Raw genomic sequence first — 14,937 nt, 5'->3', positions numbered from 1 at the left:
CACAGACCGGGTGGGGGGTGAAGAGCTGAAGAGTTCAGGTGGTAATGTGAGTGATGGGGAGTGGCAGATGCAGCGTGGCTTGCTCACCCACTGCTCACCTCCTGCTGTGCTGCGGAGTTCCTAACAGGCTGCGGACCATTACTGGTCCACAGCCCAGGGGTTGGGGACCCCTGCTTTAAGCAGGGCATTCTTGAACAGTATGGCATGGAGGTGGGGTGTGTGGGGATGGAAGAGACAGAGTTGTATAAAGGAAACAGCTTTCAATTGCCCACAAACTGTAATTCATCAGAATTTAGAGAGTTGTAGCAAGGACCAATATATCCTATTTTTAACTCTTAGAAAAATATTTAGGACTGGAAGAGACAAGCCCTGTCTATAGTGGATAGTTTATGATACCTCAATTATCATTTATGAGGGCTTCCCCAAAACAATATTTTTTTGACTTGCCCTTTTGTTGGTTGTTTGAGTCCTTGAAGTTTATTATACCTCCAGGCAATGCGTCAATGCATTGTAAATACTGGGTGGAGGTGAGAGTTATCCCCCCCCCCTTTTTTTTTTTAAAGGGGGCAGGCCTGCTTTGAAATGGAAAGAGTACCTCATGCAGAAGATGATCTGTAAGGTGATTCTTGGAAGGTCTTCAACTGTCCCTTGTGTACCCTTTTTGAAGAGCTGATAAACCAAGAACTTAGAAAGCAAAAAGGGCAACACAAAATGCTCCTCATAGTTGATTCATTTACTGATGGAAGAGCTCTTTAATTGTTCAGTGATAATTATATAGAAATTTTATGGAGAAGGTTCAAGAGATGCCATTAGGTCCATACGAGACACTGCTCTAGTTCTCCAATGACAAATCAGTGGTGCACTTTGTTTTTGATAGAATGATCTTTCTCTTGATCTTACTATTATCCTTTTATGTGGTTGTATCTCAGTTATGTAAAGCATCGTGTTGAAAAATTTGGTTAGTTTGATTTAGCCTAGCTCATGGATTTGCATGGAATATCTTTTTCCATCCCTTTACTTTCAGTCTATATGTGTCCTTTGGTCTGAAGTGGGTTTCTTGTAGACAGCACATATAAGGGTCTTGTTTTTGTATCCATTCAACCAGTCTGTGTCTTTTGGTTGGAGCATTTAATCCATTTACATTTAAGGTGATTATTGACATGTATGTTCCTATTACCATTTTCTTAATTGTTTTGAGTTTGTTTTTGTAGGTCTTTTCCTTCTCTTGTGTTTACTGCTTAGAAAAGTTCCTTTAGTAATTGTCGTAAGGCTGGTTTGGTGGTGCTGAATTCTCTTAACTTTTGCTTGTCTGTAAAGCTTTTGATTTCTCTGTCGAATCTGAGTGAGATTCTTGCTGGGTAGAGTATTCTTGGCTGTAGGTTTTTCTCTTTCAGGACTTTCAGTATATCCTGCCACTCCCTTCTGGCTTAAAATAACACCATCGATTATCTTATAATTTTGTAGGTCAGAAGTCCAAAATCAATCTTACTGGGCTGTAGGCAGGGTGGTTCCTTATGGAGGCTCTGAGGGGACCTTCTGTTTCCTTTCCTTTCTCAGCTTCTGGAGGCCAGCTGCATTTCCTGACACACAGCCCCTTCCTTGCATCACTCCAGCCTTTTTTTTCCATCACATCTGCGACTGTTCATATTCACTGAAGCTCTCCTGCCTCCCTCTTTCCCGAGGACACTTGTGATTACATTGGGCCCATGCAGATAACCCACAATAATCTATCACAAGACCCTTAATTTAATGACATTAGTGAAGTCCCTTTTGCTACTTATGGTAACACAGTCACAGGTTGCAGGGATTTGGACATGGATGTCATTGGGGGAGAGAATGCAGTCTTTGGGGGAGGGGATTCAGGGTGACCACAGTTGTAGTCAGTACCTCATTATAAATTATGACACTAATTTTTTTTAATCTTCCTCACCAGTTAGGCAGTTTGGTTAGTAAATTTCCATCTTTCCTTATGCCATTCAATTCATGCAAACATATCAAAAGGGTTTATAATTTTTTAATATTTTTGATGGGTTGATTTTATTTTATTTTTTTAAATCTTTTTATCTTTATTGGGGTATAATTGCTTTACAGTATTGTGTCAGTTGCTGCTGTTCAACAAAGTGAATCAGCCACTTGTATACATATATCCCCATATCCCCTCCCTCTTGAGCCTCCCTCCCAACCTCCCTATCCCACCCCTTTAGCTCTTCACAAAGCATCAAGCTGGTCTCCCTGTACTCTGTAGCAGCTTCCCACTAGCTATCTGTTTTACATTTGGTAGTGTGTATATGTCATTGCTACTCTCTCACTATGTCCCAGCTTCCCCTCCTCCCAGTGTCCTCAAGTCTGTTCTCTACATCTGCATCTCTCATCCTACCCTGCCACTAGGTTCATCAGTACCATTTTTTTAGATTCCATATATATGTATTAGCATACAGTATTTGTTTTTCTCTTTCTTTTCTCTTTCTCTAGGTCCATCCACCTCACTACAAATAGGTTGATTTTTATGGCTTAGTAACATTCCATTGTATGTATGTGCCACATCTTCTTTATCCATTCATCTGTCGATGGACATTTAGGTTGCTTCCATGTCCTGGCTGTTGTAAATAATGCTGCAGTGAACATTGTGGTTCATATTTCTTTTTGGATTATGGTTTTCTCTGGGTATATGCCCAGTAGTGGGATTGCTAGGTTATATGATAGTTCTATTTTAGTTTTTTAAGGAAGCTCCATACTGTTTTCCATAGTGGCTGTATCAACTTACAGTCCCACCAGCAGTGCAGGAGGGTTCCCTTTTCTCCACACCCTCTCCAGCATTTATTGTTGCTAGGTTTTTTGATGATGGCCATTCTGACTGGTGTGAGGTGATACCTTATTGTGGTTTTGATTTGCATTTCTGTAGTGACTAGTGATGTTGAGCATCTTTTCATGTGTCTGTTGGCCATCTCTATGTCTTCCTTGGAGAAATGTCTATTTAGGTCTTCCGCCCATTTTTGGATTGGGTTGTTTGTTTTTTTGATATTGAGCTGCATGAGTTATGTATTTTGGAAGTTAATCCTTTGTCAGTTGCTTCATTTACAAATATTTTCTCCCATCCTGAGGGTTGTGTTTTTGTCTTGTTTATGGTTTCCTTTGCTGTGCAAAAGCTTTTAAGTTTCATTAGGTCCCATTTGTTTATTTTTGTTTTTATTTGCATTATTCTGGGAGGTGGGTCAAGAAGGATCTTGCTATGATTTATGTCATAGAGTGTTCTGCATATATTTTCCTCTAAGAGTTTTATAGTGTCCGGTCTTACATTTAGGTCTTTAATCCATTTTGAGTTTATTTTTGTGTATGGTGTTAGGTAGTGTTCTAGTTTCATTCTTTTACATGTAGCTGTCCAGTTTTCCTAGCATCACTTACTGAAGAGTCTGTCTTTTCTCCATTATATGTTCTTTCCTCCTTTGTCATATATTAGGTGACAGATGTGTGTGAGTTTATCTCTGGGCTTTCTGTCCAATACCATTCATCTATATTTGTGTTTTTGTGCCAGTACCATACTGTCTTGATTACTGTAGTTTTGTAGTATAGTCTGAAATCAGGGATCCTGATTCCTCAGGCTCTGTTTTTCCTTCTCAAGATTGCTTTGGCTCTTCGGGGTCGTTTGTGTTTCCACACAAATTGTAAAATTTTTTGTTCTAATTCTGTGAAGAATGCCATTCGTAATTTGATAGGGATTACATTGGATCTGTAGATTACTTTGGGTAGTATAGTCATTTTCACAATATTGATTCTTCCAATCCAAGAACATGGTATATTTCTCCATCTGTTCGTGTCGTCTTTGATTTCTTTCATCACTGTTTTATAGTTTTCTGAATACAAGTCTTTTGTATCCTTAGGTAAGTTTATACCTAGGTATTTTATTCTTTTTGTTGTGATGGTAAAGGGAATTGTTTCCTTAATTTTTCTGATTTTTTGTTGTTAGAGTATAGGAATGCAAGAGATTTCTGTGCATTAATTTTGTATCCTGCAACTTTTCCAAATTCATTGATTAGTTCTAGTAGTTTTCTGGTGGCATCTTTAGGATTTTCTATGTATAGTATCATCATGTGCAAACAGTGACAGTTTTACTTCTTCTTTTCCAATTCATATTCCTTTTATTTCTTTTTCTTCTCTGATTGCCGTGGCTAGGACTTCCAAAATTATGTTGAATAAGAGTGGCGAGAGTGGACATCCTTATCTTGTTCCTGACCTTAGTGGAAATGCTTTCAGTTTTTCACCATTGAGAATAATGTTTGCTGTGGGTTTGTTGATGGATTGATTTTAAACTCACAGAAGGGTTTTGCTTGGAAGACTTTTTAAAAATAAAGGTTAAAAGTATTTCTAAAATTTTTAAGATAGGCAGATATGAGAGTTTTTATTCTTAAATATTTTAAACTCTGAAATCGCATAATGATGGAAATATTTCCAAAACTTTCTTTTTCAAAATGCTCTTTGCTTAGCATGAATTTCTTTCAAAAAAGTAACTTTGTTACTTTCACACATTGTTAAAATGCTAGTTTTACTTTTTTTTTTTTTTTTTTAAAGAACTAATTTATTTGTTGGCTGAGTTGGGTCATCGTTGCTGTGCTCAGCCTTTTTCTAGTTGCAACGAACAGGGTTGTGGTGCCCAGGCTTCTCATTGTGGTGGCTTCTGTTGTTGTGGAGCATGGGCTCTAGGCGCTCGGGCTTCAGTAGTTGTGGCTTGCAGGCTCTAGAGCGCAGGCTCAGTAGTCATGACACACGGGCTTAGTTGCTTTGTGGCATGTGGGATCCTCCCTGACCAGGGCTCAAACCTGTGTCCCCTGCATTGGCAGGTGGATTCTTAACCACTGCACCACCAGGGAAGTCTTAGTTTTACTTTGAAGGAACAGATTTATAATACTGTGATTAGCCTCTGTAATCACAGAAATAGCTAACAGATTTGAAACACTTGCATTTTTGTAAAAAAGAAATTTGTAACTCAGTTTTAAGTGGATATTTCTTATGGGTTTATAAAGTCATTGTACAGTCTCTGTATTTTAAAGGTCTTTAAAAAAAAGATTCAGCACAATGCTGGCATGTTATAGCAGGTAAGCTACAGTGTGTTGCAGAATGCTGAAAGTGAATGATTGAGGCTGTCAGCCCCTTTATCATGTGGGATTCCCACTCTTCCCTCAGGATTCCTCCATGCATGTCACCGTCTGAAATGTGGGTCATCTGACATGAAGCCAAGGGAGTCTCTGTTGTCAGTTCACATATTAAATATTAGTAAAGCATAATTTGTAAGTGGGAATTTTAGATAAAAAGTTTACTAAAGCTTTTAAAGGACCTTTCAAATGGATTGCCCTTTGTAGCCCTGGAGTGTATGCACTTGGCTTTAGAGCCCACTGTGCTATACTACAGCTGCCTCTCCTTCCTTTTTCTCTGTATTCTAGTCATCATTCAAAGGTTTGCCCACATCCAGCTTTCTCTTTCATCTCTGACTGTACCTGTCTTTTTGGCAGGTGATTATATACCTAACTTTTATATGTGTATGTTTAGCTCTGACCCTATTTTGTGAGCTCGTGCAAGGCAGAAGTGGTTTGCATTTCATTGTGTGTCTCATTGCAATACTTTTGATGTATAGGAATTATCAAATAAGTGAATGAATTAACAGCAAATGCTCAGTAAATGGTTCTTCATGGTATGTTAAGCTTTATGTCTTTATCTGTTTTCCGAACATACCTTTGAAATGTTTTTATTCTCGTTTTATAGTGGCCTGACTGAAGCCCAGAGTGGCTCAGTGACCTGCCCAACAGTGATGAAGCTTAGGGCCTGGAATTTTTTTCTTTTTAATTTTTAATTTAACTTTTTGTTTAGAGTAATATATCTCTTGGTATAGAAAACAATATAAAAAGGTATAAATGAAGAAGTCTTGTTCTCACCTCTAATTCTACTTTTTTTCTCTCCTGCCTTCCTATAGGTAATCTTTTGTTGCTTTTTTGTGACTGTTTCTAGTGGTTCTTTACATAGAAACCACGTAGGAATATGTTTTTATTTTTGTCTCTTCCTGTATAAAAGGTTTCATATGTTTTTTTAACACAATGCTTTTTTAAAAAATATTTACGTGTTTTAAATTGGGATATAATTGACTAATACATTATATTTTAGTTGTAGGACATAATGATTTGATAGATGTATATATTAGTATATACAGTATATATACTAGTATATATATATATATTAGTACAGTGTTGTTAATTTTAGTTACCATGCTGTATGTTACATCCCTGGGACGTATTTATTTGGAAGTTTGTACCTTTTGACCACCTTTACCCATTTTACTTACCTCTTATCCCCCATGCTGCCTCTGGAAAACCACAAATCTGTTTTCTGTATCTGTAAATTTGTTTGTTTTCATTCCACTGTGTAAGTGAGGTCATACAGTGTTTGTCTTTCTCTGTGTGACTTATTTCACTTAGCGTAATGCCCTCAAGGTCCAACCATGTTGAAAAAGGTAAGATTGCCTTCTCTGGCTAATAATATTCCATTATTCCATTTGTGTGTGTGTGTATAAAAGTTTGAAAATTGATTTTATTTTTTAGAGCAATTTTAGGTTTACAGCATAACTGGGCAGAAAATATATATATTCCTCCTATTTCTCCAACTTCCCACACTGTTGACATCTTCCACTATGGTGGTATATTTGTTAAACTCTTTGAATCTACACATTGTTATCACCTAAAGTCCAGAGTTTACCTTAGGATTCACTCTTGGTATTATGCAGTTTATAGGTTTTGACAAATGTATAATGAATGTATTCACCATTTACGGTATCATGCAGAATAGTTTCACTGCCCTAAAAATCCTGTGTTCTGCTTACTTAATCTCTCCCGTCCCCTTAGCCCTTTGCAACAACAAAATTGTTTACTGTCTCCGTAGTTATGCTTTTTCTAGAATGTCATGTAGTTGGTATGTAGCCTTTTCAGATTGGCTTCTTTCACTTAGTAATAGGCATTTAAAGTTCCTCCATGTCTTTTCACGACTTGATAGTTCATTTCTTTTTTAGCACTGAGTAATAATGCACTGTCTGGATGTACCACAGTTAATCAGTTGACCTACTGGAGGACATCTTGGTGGCTTCTAAGTTTTGTCACTTATGAGTAAAGCAGCTGTAAACATCTGTGTGCAGTTTTTTGGGTGAACATAAGTTTTCAGCTCTTTTGGGTAAATACTAAAGAGCGCAATTGCTGGAGCATATAGTAAGAATTTGTTTAATTTTGTAAGAAACTTTCAAACCATCTTCCAAAGTGGCTGTACTGTTTGCATTTCCACCAGCAAAGAATGAGAGTTTCTGTTCCTCCACATCCTCACCAGCATTTGGCGACTACATATGGTTTTTAACTTAATGATTTGTCTTGGACATCTTTCCAAATTAGCGCATAGAGAACATCTTTAGTTTATTTTTTAGCATCTGCAGAGTAGCATAGATGTACTGTAGTTTATTTAATCACTTCTCTATTGATGGCCACTTAAGTAGTTTTTAGTACAACTTAGTGTCGTAATAGTTCTAAAGTAGGTCTTATACAACTAATGTTTCTAATTTTCCTTTTACAAACAATGCTGCAGACCTTTTTACAAACCTTGTTGCTTTTCTACATTGTGGTTTACCTGTAGGGTAAATTCCTAGAAGTGGACTTGCTGGGTCAGGGAATTCAATTTGGCATTTATATTGCCAAATGCCCTCTGTAGGAGTTGTGTCAATTTGCATTCTTACCAGCAGTGTGTGAAAGGGCCTGTTTCCTTATAGCCTTACCAGTAGAGTTGTCAAACATGGAATTTTGCCAGTGTGATAGATAAGGAATATTTTAGTGGAAGTTGAGTATCTTTTCATATGTCTGAGGTCACTTGCATCTCTTTTTTTTGTGCTTTGTATGTTCCTGTCATTGGATATTTTCTTGGTAGGTTTTTGGACCTGTTAAAATATTAGGAAGGCTAATAGCTCTCTGTGATATGAATTGCAAGTACTTTTTCTCAGTTTATCGTTTGATTTTATATAGCTACAGGTTTGAACTTGGTTCTGCCTGATTTTATAGTCCATTTTCTTCGTCACTGTAATTGTACTGCCTTAAATAATACACATTCTGCATTCCTGAAAAGATTAATTTACTTGTAACTGTTATTTAATACATCTAGCATTTTAAAACTGTCTTCTAGGGAATTCCCTGGTGGTCCAGTAGTTAAGACTCTGCACTTGCACTGCCGAGGGCCAGGGTTCAATCCCTGGTCAGGGAACTGAGATCCCATGAGTCACGCTCCCGTGGTCCCCCACCCTCTAAAAAAAATCATTAAAAAAAAACCTGTCTTCGAATAACAGTTTCTTCCTGCAACAGGCACAGCATTAATAACAGTTTCTTTCTGCAATAGACACGGCATCAGCGAGGAGATACACATCCTCTTACTTTAGAAGAAATTTTGGATGAAACACAACATTTAGATATTGGACTCAAGCAGAAGCAATGGCTAATGACTGAGGTAAGAATAGGCTTAAATTATTGTAAAAAAAAAAACGCTGTAAGTAGGGTTTTCGTATACTGAAATCTGATAATTATTTTTGCTTTTTCTTAAAAGATTTGGTACGGGTTTTTGTTCTTTAAACATTACACATTTTGAGATTGATTTGTTTTTGTATAATCTTATGTATCTATTTAAAAATGTCAGATTTTAGCATAAAAATTAAGAAGTCAGTCATTGTACCAGTTTTTAAGATTTTACAGAATAATTGATGCTTACTTTGAATTGCTAAATTTATAATGTACGTGTTGGCAAATTGTATGTTTTAAGACATTTAAAGCATGAGGTGTTATAGGGAAAGCAAGATATTTTGTTAAGCAAGATATTTGTTACACTGCTACTGCTATTATGATTTGATAGTGATGTTACTGCCTCTGGCAGGTTACTTGGAAAAATAATCATAATACACACAATATTGGAAGAAAAGTAAGTGCCTAACCATCAGTGACCATGCTAATTTGGAAATGAGTAGCACTTTAAAAACTGAGTTATTTGTCTCTTTCTGTTTAAGTATGAAATGACAATTTAAGACAACTTTCTAGGACCAGTGCTGATTCTAAATGTAAGTTTACCAAATGTAAACTTCCTAAAACAGAATTTATTTTACCAAGCAAATGCTGTTCTTGATTTTAATAATGTAAAATGAACCAGTTAGTATCATTGTAGCTCATTATATTAGTGGTATACAAAAAGTGCTAGTCCACATTTAAATTTTGATGCTTTACCTAATCTTGAAATTTCGTGGAGTATCCACATTAGGTAAAGTTTATTTTAATTACTATCCTATTCTCCCTCCTTTCTTCTTTCTATGTTTCTTTTTATCTGTTCAGGGTTAGGCTAGCAGCTGTAGAAGAAAATGAATAATAGTGTTGCTCTTTGTTAAAGAGCTTTCCTTTTTTTTCCCCCCTCTCAAAGAATAGGGTAGTAAGGGACATTTTATTTTAAGCAAAAGGCAACCAGAAATGAAATTGTAATATAAAAGTCTGTCCCTACACTTCTGCCATTTTACAAAGAGGACATTTAATTTAGAGTGTCATATTGAAAAATGAAGAATTATGAATATTAAAATTGCTATTGTTATTTTCTTTTTGATTGAATAATCTCCTACTGGAAAACTTCAAGTCAAAAGTATTTCCCATGGGACTTCCCTGGTTGTCCATTGGTTAAGACTCCATGCTCCCAATGCAGGGGACACCGGTTTAATCCTTGGTTGGGCAATTAGGATCCTGCATGCCATATGGCATGGCCAAAAAATCAATCTATCTATCTATCTATCTATCTATCTATCTCTCTATCAATCTATCTATATCTATCTCCATATATATATATATGGAGATATATATATATTTTATTATACTGTGTTATTTTGCGAGAGATGTATGTATATATATATCCCAGATAACACAGCTAGAATGTCTGATATATTCATTCCCAGCTGCTCTTGCAGAAGCTTTAGCAGAGGCTGTTGGTGCTCCCAGAACCTCCATTTGCCTCTCCTCGCCCTCCAGGCCCCCTTGCCATTAGGCTGGGGACTAGTTCTGGCCAGTGAAAAGTGGCAGGGTGACATGTGTCCCTTCCAAGATGTAGCAGGTAAAAGCCAGTGGGCCTCCTCCATCTGTTGCCTTTCGTGCTGACTCTGGTAGGTGACACGGTGGCAGAGTTCACAAGATCAGGAAGCCTGGATTCCCAAGGTGCTGCTTGTAGATGGGCCTGAAGAGCTTTCCTTCTGATACTAGCTATACAACAGGACTGACGAGGCGCATAATTACATTCAGTAATTTCTGCATTGCTACTCAGTTTCAATCTCAAGCTGACATCATAGGTAAATCTCTTATGTGCACTAGTACGGTCCTTTTGAGTACCTTCCACAGCTGCTAGTGCCGTTTAATGCCATGTGGGGCAGATTGACTGTTGATATGTTTGTCCCAGGGTAATGTTTCTCACATTGTAATCCCGATATGTGATAAAGTACTTTGAGGGTGAGGTAGGCAGTACCCATTTCGCTTTGTCTATTGATGTTAATAGGTGTTTTGTTGATGCTTACCTCTTTTGTCTTCCAAAAGAATATGGGTACAGCTTTCTTCAAAGCAGTTGTAATACACTGGTTTCTTTCTCATCCAAAGAATCTATATAAATAATAAACAGTTTCTTTTATAAAAAGTGAGCATCATGCTGATCTCTGCCTGTTGTTTTGGATTCTGGATGTCCAGTATTTTAGATCTGTTGATATACAAGATACTTTTGGATATCAACAAGATAGCAACTTATCTTGGTATCCACAAGATATTTTTAATTTGCCACTGTATTGGGTATTGTTTTTTTAATAATTAGTAGAATTAGATAATGTATATATGGTATTTCTTTTTGTTAATATGTCCAAATTGTCACTGTTACAGGCATTAGTCAATAATCCCAAAATTGAAGTAGTAGATGGAAAGTATGCCTTCAAGCCCAAGTACAACTTGAAAGATAAGAAGGCCCTACTTAGGCTCTTAGATAAGCATGACCAGCGAGGCTTAGGAGGAATTCTTTTAGAAGACATTGAGGAAGGACTGCCCAATTCCCAGAAAGCCGTCAAGGTGAGCTTGCTTTTCTTTCTATGCCTTAATATACTTTGAATTAATAATATCTTTTGGTTTTAAACATTATGAAGACTTAAAATTTATTTTTAAAGCCTCCTCCATCATACATACTTGGGGTTGTGAGGAGCCAGTTGAAGATTTGAAATTTGTGTTTTGGGCTATAGAGCAGGACAGAGCATAGCCATTTTTGTGTAACTTTGACAGCTCCCTTTTGTGTTGTTGTATATGATTGATTCTTCAAAATATTTCTGGAAAGATTTCCTCAGAGACATTAGTGTTTTTCTTATAAGTGGTTATGTTTGTATTCAAGAACTCCTTCAATAGTGCTTATGCACATTGCTAACCTGAGGGAACCAGAGGCATTAAAACACAAAAAACATTGACTAATAACTTGCTTGTTGTGAATTCCTAAAGGGGCTATCAGTAAAAGTGATAGAGATCACATTTTCAGTTTAAATTTTCAACTCTCTTGGGAAGGCTGGTCTCTATTATTCACAGTTGCTAATGATTGATGCTAACCTGTAAGCCGGTTCATTCTTCTTGCTACCTGTGGAGGAAACTTGCTTCTTTCTCTCCTCTCTTTCTTGGCAATTCAGTTGAACACGTTAGCCTTTTTGGTGTTATCCCACAAGTCCCATAGGCTGTGTGTATGTGTGTGTGTGCGTGCGCACGTGTGCACTTCTGGACTTTTTTTTGTTCTATTGATCTATTGTAAATTGTACTCACTTTTCTTTTTTACCTCCAATTTGTTATTAAGCCCAATTGGTGAATTCTTTATTTTATAGGTGGTGGTTTCAGTTCTCGACTTTTCATTCTTTCTTATGGTTACTGCTTCTTTGCTGAAGTTTTTTCTGTAATTTTTTTTCCCATTCATTACAGGCATATTTCCCATTATACCCTTGAGTAATAACTTCTTGTAGTTGCTTTAAAATCCTCCTCTTCTGATTTCAGGAGCTGGGTCATCTTGGGGATGGTCTGCACTGAGACTTTGTCTCTTGAGTATGGGCCATGTTTTCCTCTTTCTTCATATACCTGATTTCTGTTGAGTCTTGAACGTGGTGAATTACATGGTTCAGGATTCTATTATATTCCTTCAAAGAGTGTTTTTCTTTGTTTATTTTGTTTTTAAGTGGGCATTTGTCTTGACTAGAGTCAAGATTCAGACTTTGTCTTCTCTGTGGTGGATGGCATATGACACATCTTTTGTTCTTTTAGCTCTTTTGTTATTTTTAAAATGTCTTGTCCAGAGACTAGTATAGTGGTTTTCTTCAGGAGGGCTGGTCCCTTAGGAACTACTTAGTCATTACCAGATGAAGAACCCTTTTTAATGTTTTAACCTAAGTGTCTAAACTTAACCTGCATGAATGTCACAAATAATATGTGATCAAAGTTGATAAGTTGTACAGTTTATAGCATGCTGAACGGTAGAACTACCGAATCCTAGCTTAATAGTTGGGAGTGCTAGGTACAGTTCCTGCTCCATTCTTTTTCCCATTTTGATAGGGGCCAGTATTGTTACTCTTCAATAGGTTTTACATTACATTCTAAAGTAGAACAGTGATGTAAACTGACAATTGCTTATTTTATTTTAAATAATTTTGTGATATAAAGGCACATTGACACCCTATTTTTTTTTTGATGGATCTAAACAACTATATTACTGAAAAAAAGAACAATGGAATACAAAACAATACCATTTGCATAAATTAAAAACATGCACATAAGACATTTAACAATGGAATGATTGCCTATGGGAGAAGGAGAGGTTCACACCCTGTTTTTTTTTTTAAGCTCTTTATTGGAATATAATTGCTTTACACTCTTGTACCAGCTTATGAGGTACATGAAAGTGAATCAGCTGTATTTACACATATATCCCCATATCCCTTCCCTCCCGAGACTCCCTCCCACTCTCCCTATCCTGGCCATCTAAGACATCACCCATCATCGAGCTGATCTCCCTTTGTTATACAGCAACTTCCCACTAGCTATCTGTTTTACAGTTGGTAGTATATATGTGTCTATGCTACTCTCTCACTTTGTCCCAGCTTCCCCCTTGCCCCCTGCCCCGCCAACCCTGTGTCCTCCAGTCCATTCTCTGCATCTGCATCCTTATTCTTGCCCTGTCACTGGGTTCATCAGTACCATTTTTTTTTTTTTTTAGATTCCGTATATATGAGTTAGCATACAGTATTTGTTTTTCTCCTTCTGGCTTACTTCACTCTGTATGACAGACTCTAGGTCTATCCACCTCATTACATATAGCTCCATTTCATTCCTTTTTATGGCTGAGTAATATTCCATTGCATATATGTGCCACATCTTCTTTATCCATTCATCTGTTGATGGGCATGTAGGTTGCTTCCATGTCCTGGCTATTGTAAATAGTGCTGCAGTGAACATTATGGTCCATGTTTCTTTTGGGATCATGGTTTTCTCTGGGTATATGCCCAGTAGTGGGATTACTGGATCACATGGTAGTTCTATTTTTAGTTTTTTAAGGATCCTCCAAACTGTTTTCCATAGTGGCTGTACCGACTTACATTCCCACCAAGAGTGCAGGAGAGTTCCCTTTTCTCCACACCCTCTCCAACATCTGTTGTTCCTAGATTTTTTGATGATGGCCATTCTGACTGGTGTGAGGTGATACCTCATGGTGGCTTTGACTTGCCTTTCTCTAATGATTAGTGATGTTGAGCATCTTTTCATGTGTTTGTTGGCCATCTGTATGTCTTTGGAGAAATGTCTATTTAGGTCTTCTGCCCATTTTGATTGGGTTATTTGCTTTTTTGGTATTAAGCTGCATGAGCTGCTTGTATATTTTGGAGATTAATCTTTTGTCCGTTGCTTCATTGGCAAGTATTTTCTCGCATTCTGAGGGTTGTCTTCTTGTCTTGTTTATGGTTTCTTTCGCTGTGCAAAAACCTTCAAGTTTCATGAGGTCCCATTTGTTTATTCTTGATTTTATTTCCATGATTCCAGGAGGTGGGTCAAAAAGGATCTTGCTTTGATGTGTGTCATGGAGTGTTCTGCCTATGTTTTCCTCTGGGAGTTTTATAGTGTCTGGCCTTACTTTTAGGTTTTTAATCCATTTTGAGTTCATTTTTGTGTATAGTGTTAGGAAGTGTTCTAATTTCATTCTTTTACATGTTGCTGTCCAGTTTTCCCAGCACCACATATTGAAGAGGCTGTCTTTTTTCCATTGTATATTCTTGCCTCCTTTGTCAAAGATAAGGTGCCCATATGTGCTTGGGTTTACCTCTGAGTTCTCTATTCTGTTCCATTGATCTTCCTTTCTATTTTTGTGCCAGTACCATACTGCCTTGATCACTATGGCCTTGTAGTATAGTTTGAAGTCAGGAAGCCTGATTCCACCAACTCTGTCTTTCCTTCTTGAGATTGCTTTGGCTATTTGGGGTCTTTTGCGTTTCCATACAAATCATAAGATTTCTTGTTCTAGTTCTGTGAAAAATGCCATTGGTAATTTGATCGGGATTGCATTGAATCTGTAAATTGCTTTGGGTAGTACATTCATTTTCACAATGTTGATTCTTCCAATCCAAGAACATGGTATGTCCCTCCATCTGTTTGTATCATCTTTGATTTCTTTCATCACTGTCTTATAGTTTTCTGCATACAGATCTTTTGCCTCCTTAGGCAGGTTTATTCCTAGGTATTTTATTCTTTTTGTTGCACTGGTAAATGGGAGAGTTTCCTCAATTTCTCTTTCTGCTTTTGCATTGTTAGTGTTTAGGAATGCAAGAGATTTCTGTGCATTAATTTTGTATCCTGCTACTTTACT

At 37.1% G+C, this 14,937-nt stretch overlaps 1 protein-coding gene across 4 annotated transcripts in view; it reads left to right on the top strand.

The window, feature by feature from the left end:
- Positions 1-14,937, top strand: part of GTF2E2 (general transcription factor IIE subunit 2) — a 70,363-nt gene that overhangs the window by 26,120 nt on the left and 29,306 nt on the right. For all 4 annotated transcript variants that reach the window (XR_009047798.1, XM_057697826.1, XM_057697825.1 and 1 more), the window contains 2 exons: positions 8,407-8,514; positions 10,950-11,132. Coding sequence is in view for 3 of the 4 variants with exons in the window: in XM_057697826.1 (XP_057553809.1) it covers positions 8,407-8,514; positions 10,950-11,132 (291 nt within the window). In the remaining variant the exon portion in view is untranslated. The remainder of the gene's footprint in view (positions 1-8,406; positions 8,515-10,949; positions 11,133-14,937) is intronic.

The sequence above is a fragment of the Hippopotamus amphibius genome, chromosome 10 (assembly GCF_030028045.1).
Source record: "Hippopotamus amphibius kiboko isolate mHipAmp2 chromosome 10, mHipAmp2.hap2, whole genome shotgun sequence".
Lineage (NCBI taxonomy): Eukaryota > Metazoa > Chordata > Mammalia > Artiodactyla > Hippopotamidae > Hippopotamus > Hippopotamus amphibius.
This window is presented reverse-complemented; position numbering and strand designations above follow the sequence as displayed.